Genomic DNA, 14,485 nt, shown 5'->3' with positions numbered 1-14,485 from the left:
ACTGAAAGGTCTAAATGCCATTTGCCCTCTTAAATCAAGAGGGTAAAAATTCTAACCACTCACTGGCATAAGAAAAAATACAGGTTCAGACAGCAGAATAATCACTAATTAAATAATTAATATTTATTAAAATAAGTCATAATTTCCCGTTATTCTTCTGTGTCTAGTTCCCAGCCTTCATTTCAGTTAAAGAAATTATCTTGAAATGTTTTGTTTGTTTACCAACAGCAGGAACCTTTAAGAACCAGTCATTTCATTTTTAGAATTGCTGGGTGTCCAAGTATCGTATTCACTATGTAATTGGAAACGAGAGGTTCAAAAAATATCCGAAAATTCAGTTGTAATTGTGAATTGTCTTTCTATAAGATTCCTCTTCTGCATATGGTTATGGATTTATTACAGAAGTCAGTATCATTAATTTATGACAAATGAACTGCATTGGACAGAACTTGATGATTTTCCAATAGGTTTTGGGGGAAATCGTAATTGACAAAAGCTTGCTCTGTACAGATTACTCTTTTTTTCCATTTTGTCTTCCTGTTTATTTTTGTTTTGTTCTTAGTTATTGTTTGTAAGACTTTTATTCTAATAAAGAATGTCTACTGTTATATAGTGCTAACTGTATTTTTTGTTATGTGTATTTAGCCTTACCCAAACCTCCTGGAACACCTGTGGTGACAGAAAGCACAGCAACTAGCATAACATTGACTTGGGATTCTGGAAACCCTGAGCCAGTTTCGTACTACATAATCCAACACAAACCCAAAAACTCAGAGGAGCCATATAAAGAAATTGATGGGGTGGCCACAACACGTTACAGCGTGGCTGGCCTAAGCCCATATTCAGAGTATGAATTTCGGGTAGTTGCTGTAAATAACATTGGACGAGGACCACCCAGCGAGCCTGTGTCAACGAGGACTTCAGAACAAGCACCTTCAAGTGCACCACGCAATGTACAGGCCCGTATGCTGAGCTCCACCACCATTCTGGTACAGTGGGAAGAACCCGAGGAACCCAATGGGCAAATACAAGGTTACAGAGTTTATTACACCATGGACCCCACTCAACATGTCAACAGTTGGATGAAGCACAACGTGGCTGACAGCCATATTACCACTATTGGGAATCTTGTACCCCAGAAAACATACTCCGTGAAGGTTCTTGCTTTTACTTCTGTTGGGGATGGACCACTTTCTAGTGACATTCAAGTCATCACTCAAACAGGAGGTAAGCTAGCCATGAGCAAAATTTGTAAGAGAGACTTTCAGTTTAAAATGTTGCAAAAAAACTGCCCCTCAAGTATAGCTGGTTTATTCAGGCAGTTTTTGCAGATAACCTTTCTCAATTCCACAGTGCAGGCTATCTTTGCAGAGTGGAAATTACCCCATCATGCTTTCTTTTTTCATCAGTATCAAGAACTGATCTGCAGTGCAGCTGAAATCTCAAAGAGCTCTTCATCCTAGAGGTGGCCAAATCTCATGGCTTTTGTTTGGCAGTGCTCTGTGCACTAAACCTACATGTCAGTAATTTTTCATAGCTTTTTTTGAGGTGTAACTTGTGGGTTTTGGTGGGTTTTCTTTAAGCGACATGCAGTTCTCCTGTACCGTATTACTCTAGGGAATACTCCAAATTGCTTTTGGAAATTTAAAATGTATGTGTACTGCATATGTATTCACATAGTTGGTGAGATTCTGAGAACACAGAAAACATGAGAGCATTAAATACAACAAACTTAAATACAACAAACCTTTGTGTACGTTCAAACAGGCAGATTTGTACACTCTGGATTTATAACTCAAATCAAAGCTGCCCCAACAAAATGCATACCACAGGGTCACTATTTTCTCGGTTTATGTTTGCAGTTAGGTTGTTTTGTTTCTGTTCAAGAACTTTTAGGTCCATGAATTAGTTTTATTAGTAAAGGACAAGCAAGCACAGTAAAAAACATGGCAGAAAAGTTTTTATGAAATCTAAAGTGAGAAGCTCTGCTAGTGTTACACTGCACAAAGTGTTTTATTGTAGCAATAAAAAATAAAAGGTCCTTTTGTCTAGCAGTTTAGAGAAAGCTGTATGAAGTATTACTGTAGGCCAGTGATTTCTTAGAAATATATAATAGTGCTTGAATTTTTTAGTACAGGAAAGCTTCCTGTTGCAGAATATAGCATCCCTCAAATTCTTAAAAACAGATCTCTAAAGTATAACTGTAAACAGTTGTGTTTCATCCAGTTTTTACTTCTGCATTTTACCAACATGCATTTAATAAAGACAGAAATTGATGTGCTGTCCTGGAATCATTGTACGTGTTGTATTGCACAAAGATCTAGATGTTACCTTTTCCAGTAACTCAGCTGAGAAGTTATGAAATTTTCACTTGCAAATGTCAATATGTACACCACAGTTTAATTTTGGCCTTTGCAACCATTTTCAGAGAACTAGTTTTTATATTGACATCTGACTTCTGATTGAATCCACATGCATAAGGCTTTTCCAAAAGAAGGTTTAGTGAGCTCCCGATCTGTGTTTTCACTCACAACTGTAAACCTCTTAGATTAGCAAGTGTCTGGCAGTGGCTTCCCCAGTAAAGGATGGAGGAATCAAAATAACAAGCACTGAGGCTCAGCTGGACTAGCCCAACTAACATTACTTTCTGAGGTCACTTCAGAGAAGTAAGCTTGTCCATCTGTTTCTGATTACTGTTGCAATCTGAAGAAATTACAACATTAACACTGTTGGAGGGTTTCTCAATACATTACTTCAATGTTTAATTGTGACTATGTTTAAAAAATTGAAAGAAAACAAAGAATGGGGCCTACAGAAAGCATATTTAAGCACTGATACTTTTGCTTAAAATAGAAATGTTTTAAGTCTTAAAAGAGATAGAAACTACAAAAGTCCAATGAAGTTGTCCAGTTCAGGGTATGGTTAAAAGCTAGGATTTGCCCATCTCTCTATCCAGTAGTTTCTCTTCAGTGACCATCATAGAAAAAAAATGCCCTCCTTGCTCTTCTCTTCCCAATTTGCTTTAATGTACATCTGAATATCATTGTTTTAGTTAAAATCTCTCAAGATTAAACACATTCTAAATATTAAAGTGAATATAAAGTGCCATTTAAGGACAGGGAAAATGGATTTAATGGAAACATTTTAAAAGAGGTAAAGTAGGGATGGGATGCTGATTACATTTGGCTGATTTTATTTTAAACAAATAAGCCTGCCATTATATATATATATTTAGCTTAACCCTCACTTTGGGGATATTAGAGCAAATATAAAAGAAAATCTTGCTGACATGTGTGACTTACAGGCTCTGTTAGGTGGTTCAGAGTTTTTCTGCCTTAAGTGAATTCTGATCTTTGGAGAGAGATTCATAAAAATGAATAATTTGTTATTAAAAATACTGTTCAGAGGCATTTTTGTTTTCTTAGTATAGCAGAATTATTCTTTTGAAATGGGTGTATGAATGGCTTCTTTGTTTGCAGATCAACTGAAACTCTGCTGGTAGTGAAATTTAGATTTTTAATTAAAATATTGACTGGGAGCATGTAGTTTGAGGGAAAGAGAAGGATATATTTTTCAGACAACCAGTCACTGAAAAAAAAAAAAACAAAAAAAAAATTCAGTTTCAGTGTTCAGTATTTTTCTTAAGCATTTGAAGGCAAAGCCATGTCATATTCCCTAGTTGTTTTCAGCAGTGCTTTCTTTATGGTAAAAAGACACAATTTTAACCGATTCTATAATCAAAAAAGAGCTGTGGAGCTGAGACTTTTGAGTAAAAGGAAACCAATTCCAAAAGTTACGAAAGTCTTTACTCGGCATTTTGGGCCAGAGGATTAGATTCTGTTCAGGATGGAGTCAGGACTGATCTATTATGTAGGTTAATTGACTTACCAAATTTTAGAATAAAGAAAGATTGATATAAGTTTTATTGTGATACTTTTGTTTTGTTTTTGATTTTGTTCTTGCTCTTGTTCTTGGGTTTTTTTTACTTTGTTAGAAAACAAAATCTGTTTGTGTCCATTTTAGCTGCTCAGGACACACTTTTCATAACTCCTTTCTGGGCTTAAACTGGTTGTAAGAATGTGTACTCTAAGCAACATATTTTAATCTGTGTGTACCAAGAAAATTTAGAGTTTTGAACTGTCTCAGTTTGAGTTTTCATTTAATTTTTAACCTGCAAAGAGAGGATAGCTACTAAAGGAATTAAGTGAATCTTGTTTTTCTTCTGAGTTTATATAGAAAGATAGGAAAAAGTACACAAGGTCTGTTGGATAGTGGATTACTGGAAAAAGAGAGAGAGGAAAAAATGAGTTGAGGAGAAATTTCTTGTTGTTTAGAATATGGCTACTTCATCATCCTCTCTCTGGGCAGCCCTGGAAAGAGTCTGCCACAGTCCTTGTGGCATGCCCCTTTGAGATACCTACATGTATTGACAGTGAGGTGGGGTACAGGATATCTTTTTAACTGACTTAATTTTAAATCTTCATTCAAGGGACATTTCTGTTTAGGTAGGAAAAACTATTTTAGTTTTTAAATAAATCACATACTATCAATGCACAGGTAACTTTTTTTAAGTGTTGTAGTCTCGATTTTACTTAATTTAAATGCTAATGACATGAGTCCAGCATTGAGGATTTTAGCTTCACACACTGATAATTTATCTCTTCACTGTCTTCTTTAGTCATTCAGACAGGACCAGGTAGACTCTGTCTTTAAGACTGACTGACATGTTTATTTTATTCTCTGGACTCCCACTATGTCACTTATAGATAATATTTGAAGAAAGTGATTTATGGATTTCTGACTAATTTTCCCATAATATAGTATGCTTTTTTAAAATCTGAAATGTATAGTGATTATGTTGAGTACTGTGGTTCTTTGTTTGATACTGCAAACCTCAGGTATCTTCAGACTCATTCAAAGAGATTATTTCGGTTGTAGCAGAGACAGGGACAACATAGTTCACATATTATTTTATATGTTACACAGTGCACTTTTTTTTTGGATGTTACCCATTTTATTTTTTAATTATATTCTATTAGGACTGGTTATTTCAAAAATACATATATATTGTTTACAAAGCAAAGTAGCTCTACAGTTGTAAGAGTTCCTCTGTAGAGTTTCATACTTCTTTCAGAGAAATCAGAAGCATAAAGTCTTGGTCCATTTAGGTTCCCTACTGATTGTAAATTCTCTTGGTCGATCTATTGTCTTTTGCAAAGCTGATTTCTTATTGAACTCATTGAGTTTTACTTCGGTACAGGGTTCCATACCAGAGTTTATTGGCAATAAAGTGTGTTTAATTTCCGTTATTTTGGGTTTGTTTTCTTTTTTCATCATCTTCTCTTATCTGTTTGGAGCAATGCAGACTTCCCTGTTACCTTTTGCTTCTGTCAGTGTTTACAGCATCAGAGTTGTCTGACTGTGGTTAAAAAATCCAAGGGCAGACTAAATTTTAAAGCAAGATACTATTTTGACAAACAGCTATTAGAAAAGTCCAATTAGCCATCAGCTTGTATTATAAAAAGATTGAAAATTGCAGACCCAGATGACAAAGGGTTTGGGTTTTCTAAAAGGAATACTTGGAGAATGGGGGTCTTAAAACATGTTGAGAGTCAGGAAATACCCTCAGTTCTCCATCTGCTGCCATATTTATCATAACAGATGGTACCAGCCCTCATATGAGTCACTTGACTGATCGTTTACCATGACTGCCTGGCTGTGTTCTACAATGCATGTATCCATATATTAAGTACAGATTATAGCATTGCAGGACAATTCAGACTGGCAGGATGATTATCTGCAGAGGTGTCCAGCCACAGCCACTGCCCAGAGCAGGCTCAGCTCTGTGGTCAGACTGAGTTTCTTAGGGCTTCAACCACTTGATGTGTAAAACACCTCAGGGCTGGTATGGTCCAACCTCCGTGGGCCCTGGCTGCATTTCTGCCCTGTCCTGAGCCTCTCATGTTTTCAACTTGTGCCACGGCATCTCACCTGCCACACTCTGTGAAGAGCCTGGCTAAATCTCTTCCATTCCTTCTGTCACTGCTGGGAGTGCTGTTGAAAGCCATCTATTCTCCCAGCTGGACCACTGCCACTGCTGCAGCCACTCCCTGCAAAATTAGAATCCGTCACAAATACTTAGTTGATGTTTCCTCTAATGGCTCCCAATGCTTAGGGGTCATTTCCTCTTTGGACTTTGCAGGACCCAGGCAAGAGTCTCTTTTTAGACCAGACACCTTTTAGAAGAACATCTAATTAGTCCTGTCCCTTTTTATTCCTGCAAAAGAGTTGGTCTCCTTTTACTCTCACTAACTCATTAAAAACAAGTAAAGTCCACCCAGGAGTTGGAAGAATATACACCTCAGATATAAACGTTCTGTTTGTTGGAAGTTAGATATAAAATCTGCACCAGAATATACACAAGGGCAGTGTCCTCCTCAAATTGATATTCTGTAGAAGTCTGGGGAAGATAAAAATCAAAATACCAAATTATTTTAACAGTTTACTCTCTGAAGTTTCTAGGTCTTTTACTGTACTAAAAGAATATACTTGTACTGTTGTAATAGATTTCTTCCCTGATAAATGTTTGTGAAACCATCATTATTGTCACATCCTACTTCTTACACCTGTTCTTAGTGTGTGCTAGATACATCTTTTTATTTTTCCCCTGAAAAAAATGAGAGCATGTCGCATTTTATTCTTGAACAGCTAAAAATGCTGTGAAAAACTGTTTCATGCCTTATCAATGGCACTATTAACTGGAAGTAATGTTTTAGAACTTGGATACCAAAGCTATTGTACACAATCCAATGATATAGTTATCTTTTCCTGTCTTTTCATAGCCAGCCTTATAATTTGCTTCACATTTGAAGAAGTATATTAAGAATAACATAAGAATTATATGAAGAATAACATTTAGTGTGGATAATTTCTGTGACCATTGCATAAGATATAGTAACAGAGAAAGTTATTGACTAGTGCAGTCAAAAGTGCATTTTGCATCTTGCAATTAGAAAGTGTTGTCACTAAAAATTCAACTATATTCTTAAATATACCAGTCATTAAAGGGTGGAAATTCTTCACTTAGTGAGAAAGTAATGAATATCTCTTCACTAGGTTATAACTACTTCAGGTTAAGCAAGCTGGGTTTTGTATGTGGGTGTCTTCTTAAGACCAGGATATGTTTATTATCTTTCATTTATGAGCTGAGAAAAAAAAAATCATGTCTGGAAATGCATGTAGTAGTTTTAACACTTTATTCTAGACTATTTCGGCTGATCATATGTTCTATTTTTCTCATGCACACATGAGAAAAACATTTTATGTATAGATGTATATATTTTCCATTCCACACATAGGTTATTAGGTTGCTGATATTCATCACCAGGCATCTCTTCAATTGCATTTCAGCTCTGTTTGCTTTATTTACACTGCAAAAGCATTTATTTGAAATCATTAATAATTTTTAACAGGTGAATTAAATGTATCATTTTACTTTTTCTGTGCTTAGATAATTTTGTTTCATAGTCTTGTGAATCAATTTGTTTAAGTTCAGTAAGAGAAATGAAAATAATATTGTATGCCATATTTGGATAACATTTTAAAAGATTTGAAAATATTGAAGTATCCAAGTAAATAATTGGCAACATTGCTCAACTTTTCCTTAGTGCCTGGTCAACCACTGAACTTCAAAGCAGAACCTGAGTCTGAAACTAGCATACTGCTTTCCTGGACACCTCCACGGTCTGATACCATTTCCAGCTATGAACTGGTTTACAAAGATGGGGAGCATGGGGAGGAAGTAAGTGGCAAGATTGTACCTCTTTTAGGTCATCTTTAAGAAGCTGGACAGAAAATGCGGCAATGGTTTAAGTTTCATATTTTAGTAACTTATTTTAGTAGAAATGCCTTGATATTTAGGTTTGTTAAGCTCAACAGTTAGCCTAGTGACAGTCTGAAAGTGTGTAAACAGCAGAAAATGCTGTCAGTGGCTACCAGCCAGTGGAATTTTGCTGTAGAAGGCAACGAATCCTCCACAGAAATTCCATCCAGTTTCAGACATTGATTATGTCTGTCTGAGTCTGTTTGTCTGTAAAGGCTTGGAGAAGAATATTTAAGGACATTTTATGGACACATTAAGCCTTTTTTGAACTTACTCCTGAACTTTGAGATCTATTCACAGCCTTAGATAATTTTTGTTTCTCTGTGCCATTGTGTAAGAGAATTCCTGAGATTTTCTAATCTTTCAGTAATAATTGAGAAGAAAACAGGAGGTTCTTCCTAAAGATTAAGACCTGCAATAGACTTTTTCTGTACCATTGCTTCATAAAAAAATTTCAGTTTGTGGGCGTCTGTTGTTTTTGTGCCACAAACTTTAAAATAAACTGTTCTTCTGGTAGGGAAAATGCCATATTAACAGGTGTCACAGAGAAAAAAAAGAAGCAGGGATTCTCAGAAGAGCACAGGAGATTTTCAGCCTCATTGATTTCTCCTGCATCTTCAAGTCCTTGCTGATGCTTCAACTGAGCTTATGTTTATGGCAGCTTCACACATACACTGTGAATTCATAAGGTTATTTTGTGTAAGGGGGCCAGGTCTCTGTTTCACTTCCGAAGAGAATGCAGGCTGCTGCTTAGTAAGTTATCCTGTGGAAGGATTTGCTTTTAATAATTTAAATACTAATTTAACTACAAGGTTAAACCCAAGGTAACTTACACTATAAAACCACTGACATAAAAGGCAGTTGTAGGTAAGGCTTCCTTCATGTGGTATTGTCTGAAAAGCCTTTCATACTTTGTATGTAGCTATTTGTTCCTCAAACACTCAAGCTTTGTTTGTGACTCTGAGTTTCACCTGTTAAACTGTTGACTTTAAAAAATAGTTTATTATTATATGTCAAAAGAAATGCATTCAGTTTTGGATTTGTTTAGTTTTGTTTTGTTCTGCTTTATTTTTTTCAATTAAAGTTTTTCTCTGTGGTTTTATCCCAGTACAAAAGCATACAAGCAATATAGGAAATTCAGAGTCTCTGAATACTAACCAAGACATTCTCTTATTATCTACGTTTAGCAACGGGTTTCCACTGAACCTACTACATCGTATCGTCTGCAAGGCTTAAGGCCAAACAGCCTGTACTTGTTCCGCCTAGCTGCACGGTCTCCTCAAGGCCTGGGTGCCTCAACAGCAGAAATCTCAGCCAGAACCATGCAGTCAAGTAGGTGTCTTTCCTTTAAGTAATTATTCTCTTTGTCTTTATTAATCTCAGTAACCCAGGTAGGCGGAAATAGAGAAAAAAGCAAAATACAGTATTCATGTTGCTTGATACAGCAAAAGAATGCTTAAAATATGAAGTTTTGAGGTGTATTGTGATCAATTTAATATATGAGTGGCTTTTACATAGTTTCAAAAAACAACTCAAATACACCAGTGTCTAAGGAGGTACTATAAAGTTGGCATAATGAAATTTTATGTTATAATAAGGTGAAATGTTGTATCATGCAATAGGTGTACATCAATAAAAGCCCTTAACCAATAAAATTCCACCTCCCTACTCTGCATACTTCCTAGGTCACTTCTGCAGCACCTCCATGCAGTGCAAAAATTTGTCTCAAGAAAGTGGATCAGATTGAATATTTCAGACTGTATCAGACATTTCATAAGAACTCTTCTGTAGTATCTAATTTTGATTTTGTTAAATTTTCTTAATCTGGGTTTTTTATGATGTTCAGTCATTTCCACCTCGAGAAAAATAGTTTGAGATTTAAAAATTTGTCAGGGACTTGTGTAAAGCATTTAAATTAAGACTTAACTAAAACAATCAGCTATTCAGCAATGACGTCCAGGAGGATTATTCTTGCCTGATAAATTATGTTTTCCTGACAGTTTGCATTACAATGTGTCATTGAAAAACTTAGTACAATTCTATTTGTATTTGTTTTAAATTAAATTGCCTGTTCTTAAAGTGAGATAATTCAAAACAGAAAATTCAGTTTCTCTGTTGACATTAGTCTTTTTAATTTGCAGTCATGACATGTGATTACATTGCCATTTTGTTAGTGTTATATATTAATATCAATTAGTGTGACTGGAAACACAGTGCAGATCACCTTTAAGCAAAGCTAAATGTGTTTCTGAAGCATTTCTAAGGCACTTGGAATAAGCACAAAAACCCACATGTAACACAAGGTTAGTTTTAGATATAGTGGCAAGGCAATTTTTCAATTTAGTAATTCAGAATGAATAATTTGATTAAGAAATAGGTATTGATTTATTCTGGGAGCCATTTCAAATATTTGGAATGCTCATTATCTTCTATTGGGTGAAGATTGCTTAGACTGCATACAAAACAAACATCTAGGAGCCAAGGCTGTGTATTCCTTATATAAGCACATTGCTATTTTCTCTTCTTGCATATAAGAATAAGTTATGTTTATCTCCATCTTGTGTCTTCAGATAGTAGCGAAACACAGTTGATTCCAGTGGTCAGATCCAAGGTATTTGCTGTAAAAAGTACTTTTTTTTTAATGTGCAAGTAAGAGAAAACATATATGCATTAATAAAACTGGTTAAAGTAGCCTTCAAATTAGCCTCAGTTACATGAGTGCAATATTTTGCATTTTCAGAGTATAATGGATTAAAAATTAATAAACTTCTGTGATTTTATTAGCAATATTCACCAGAATGTGCCTTTCATCTTGGTATCAGAGGAAGAGGCTGCAGTGTTTTATTTCTTTTTTGTAAGATCCTTAAGGGACATTTTACAAGTGTTTCACTTCCTGCACAAGTTAATGGTAGAAGGGATCCATTTCTTTTGAGTAGTTGATTACAAATTAGTCTATAAAAATAACCCACAATGTGTTAATTCTCATCTGATCTTCCCTCCACCTCCTCTACTTAATTGAAATTCTAGTAAATTCCCTCCTATCTTCCCTTTGGAGGAGCAGTGTACCATACTGAGTAAAAAGCCATTGATCCCTGTAGAAAGAACTGTAGGGAACCGAAGGATACATGTGTAAATGCAGCAGGTCACAGCAGGGTCCTAGCCCTTATCTGTTGTTTTAATTTTGTTTGATGTGACTATTGTAAGTAGATATAAGTATCCTTTTGTTTCTTTTTTCCCTTAAGAAACAAAAAGAAAAGGTGGAGAGGGGGATGTAAAGGGGGAAAAAAGGTCTTGCACACAAAGATGTTTTTCTTACAAGACAGGAGGCAGAAATAGGAAAGGAGTTCACATCCCCTCCTTCTGCTAGTGAGTTTGAATTATGGCTCCTTTTTCTGGTGCTCTGAATGATCTGTTAGTAAGCATAGATATTGGTAAGTCAAAGTGCAATTAAGCGCATAAATGCATACCTAACTTTGAGTACTTGATTTGCCTCACTGAAAGCAGTGGAATGACATGCATGCTTAGATGCTCTGAAGCTTGGAGAAGGTAAATATGCTAACATACTCCTTTGGGAACAAATGAGTAAAGGTGAGCATTTTTGCTCTGGAAGACTGGTAATGCTGACAGGAGATGAAACAAAGTCAGAAACTCACATTCTGAGGTGTTGAGCTTGTAAACCACTTTGTAAAATGAATACCTGCTTTCTTTACATGCTGTTGGGGTAGTTTGGTTTTTTTTTTCTGTAGAAATAATATATATTACTGGTAGGATTAATTCTTTGCTAGCAAAGGTGTCTCCAAGAGGAGTTAAAAAAATAAAACTGACAGCTGATCTAGGGTAAGTACAAGTTACAGTCAGAATCAACAAGCCTGTCACTTTTTCCTGGTAGGTAAATATTTGGCTAAGACTTTCATCATCTTCTATGGACTGCATGCTCATAGTATTTTAGCTATAATAAATGCCTCGGTAAATGCTTTTAATTTAAGTGTAATTTATGGTTGACTTGTGTCAGGCAGACTCATTAAAAAAAATCAAAAAAACCAGTAATTTGTTTATGAGAATGGAAAGGCTGCAAAAATGGCAACCTATGGAGCAATTTCTAGCAATTACTGCAAGTTTTTAGGAGTTCTGTAAAAGAATATTCTCTGTCTTAAGGAAAGTAAAGCCACTTGAAGGGGATGTCAAAATTTGTAAGTAAATACATGTAATGTGTTATTTAAAGTGTTATAGCTTGCACTAATTGCAATGATTGTAAAGATAGATCAGTAGTCATAGAGGTATCACGTTTTTGTTTTATTTCAAGAAGAATTTTAATTACAGGTAGGTAATATTATTTTGAGGCTTCATTTTCATATATCTCCCCTACATCCTTTTTCACCATTTAGTTCACCTGTTCATTTTCAGTTTCCTCATGTTAATAAGCCAAGGTGCATATGATTAACTGACGTTTTGCTTTTTTGAGTTTCTACTTTTTTTATTTATTTATTATTTTCATTTGGTTCTCTTTTATTTATTTTTATTTTTTCTTTTTGTTCATTTTTTTCAATCACTTCTATCCTTCCACTCAAATCCTCCTTTAACCCACTACTGAAATTAGAGCCATCAGCTCCTCCTCAAGACATTAGTTGCACAAGCCCCAGCTCCACTAGCATTTTGGTAAGTTGGAAACCTCCACCGCTGGAAAAACAGAATGGCATTATCACTGCATACTCCATCAAGTACATTGGAATTGATGGAGAAGATGTCAAGCCCCATGAAATTTTGGGAATTTCCTCGGACAGTACCCAGTACCTTTTGGAACAGCTGGAAAAGTGGACTGAGTACCGGATCTCTGTGACTGCTCACACTGATGTTGGACCTGGCCCAGAGAGCTTAGCAGTATTGATTCGGACAGATGAAGATGGTATGTTGCCTCCACTACATCAGTTTGCACCTCTATGACTCTGTCATCTGCTGTCTTTTGTATAGGCTAACAGTAATTTTTCTGCTCCTATTTTTTTTTTCTTGAACAAAACCAGATATTGTCACCCTTTAAGCTTTTTATTCAAAGACTGTTCTTTCTACACTATTTTTTCTATTTGGTATTTTTGTATTTTTTTAATCAGAAAATATTTTTTTGCAAGTGACATGAAACTGCTGCTCATTTGAGCCCATTCAGATTCTTCTTGCTCCTCCTTTAATGAACAATAACTCCTAGGGAAAAAACTTCCTGCCTTTTCCTTGATTTTACAGTCATTGTCATTTTTTAAATAGTTGTGTATAAACTTTTTTTCAGGTCTTGGTATTTTTGGTTGTTTGGTTTTTTGGTTTTTTATGTTTTTTTGGGGTTTTTTTAACTGTTTTCTTCTTCCATATTAGCTTTTTGATTTGAGGGTGATTTGGATTGTGGTTTTTTTTGTTGGCTTTTTTGTTTTGTTTTGTTTTTTGATCTTGGAAAACTGATGCTCCACACATTTTCTTTTCTTCCATTATTGAAAGTGACAGAAGACAGCCTTGTAATCAGCCTCCTTTTTATCCTGAGGAAAAAACAAACCAAAATAAATCATAGAACTTGACAAACAAAAAAAAAGGACAACTTTTTTTTTAATCTTTTGTGGTTTTGTTATTATTATAGTATTATTATTTCAATGATTAAAATCTCTCTTTGTACTACAATGCTTTGAATCTCAAAGCATCTTCCTTGGCTTTTGTACATTTTTACATGTTTTTCTATTTCTCTAATACTCCTTTTTCTTCCATTTTTTGCATCAGTCATGTTTTTTGATCTTTTCACTGAAAGCTAGAGCAGATTTGTTGAGCATCTTCATTTGCTGAATGATTTGTGGTCTTCAAAGACAACATAGTGAGTCTGCCCTTTCTTAAAAAAAAAAGCAAAAGACATGGGTGGGACAGGTGGCTGTAATTCTCTTCTGTCCAATGATGTTGTTCCAGTTCCTAGTGGTCCTCCTCGCAAAGTCGAGGTGGAGGCTGTCAACTCCAGCGCTGTTAGAGTGTCTTGGCGCTCGCCGGTGCCCAGTAAGCAGCACGGCCAGATTCGAGGCTACCAGGTCCACTACGTCAGGATGGAGAACGGGGAGCCAAAGGGCCAGCCCATGCTAAAAGACATCATGCTGGCAGATGCACAGGTAATTGGGAGACTCCATTCTTTTCTAGGTCACAGTGAAACCATTTTATTTACCAAAGAGTTGCCTTTTGTTGTTGAGGGTCTTTTTTCTTTCTGTTGAACAGTCTACCATTTTCTGCCTTTTGTTGTTGAGGGTCTTTTTTCTTTCTGTTGAACAGTCTAGCATTTTCTTTCTGTTGAACAGTCTAGCATTTTCTGGTTGTAAAAACTTTTTTCAGAACACTTGCATTTAAAGGTTCTTGGGCCAAAACAAGACACTTTCTTCTCTGTTGATCTCCATCTAAATGCTAGGCTATGTCATTGTTCTGATTCTGCTAAACCTGGAGGCATAACAGGTACTCTGAAATTTTAAAGCACCAGGGTGATCTGATCCAGCGTCAGTGTAGTAAAATGTGCACAGCCTGATCCACCCATCTCCTATTTCAGTGTTTCAGTGGAGAGCCTAGGATCATTAGAAGCCTGTGTTAGCCTGTTATTAC

The 14,485-nt window shown here is 35.7% G+C and overlaps 1 protein-coding gene across 27 annotated transcripts in view; it reads left to right on the top strand.

Annotated features, from left to right (window-relative positions):
- PTPRD (protein tyrosine phosphatase receptor type D) overlaps positions 1-14,485 on the top strand; it is a 1,155,490-nt gene that overhangs the window by 1,025,973 nt on the left and 115,032 nt on the right. For 14 of the 27 annotated variants that reach the window (XM_064404736.1, XM_064404735.1, XM_064404734.1 and 11 more), the window contains 5 exons: positions 646-1,227; positions 7,668-7,801; positions 9,070-9,214; positions 12,480-12,785; positions 13,814-14,007. In XM_064404736.1, coding sequence (XP_064260806.1) covers positions 646-1,227; positions 7,668-7,801; positions 9,070-9,214; positions 12,480-12,785; positions 13,814-14,007 — 1,361 coding nt within the window. The remainder of the gene's footprint in view (positions 1-645; positions 1,228-7,667; positions 7,802-9,069; positions 9,215-12,479; positions 12,786-13,813; positions 14,008-14,485) is intronic. The other 13 variants (XM_064404750.1, XM_064404749.1, XM_064404746.1 and 10 more) reach the window with 2 other exon arrangements.

This window comes from Passer domesticus, chromosome Z (assembly GCF_036417665.1).
Source record: "Passer domesticus isolate bPasDom1 chromosome Z, bPasDom1.hap1, whole genome shotgun sequence".
NCBI lineage: Eukaryota > Metazoa > Chordata > Aves > Passeriformes > Passeridae > Passer > Passer domesticus.
This window is presented reverse-complemented; position numbering and strand designations above follow the sequence as displayed.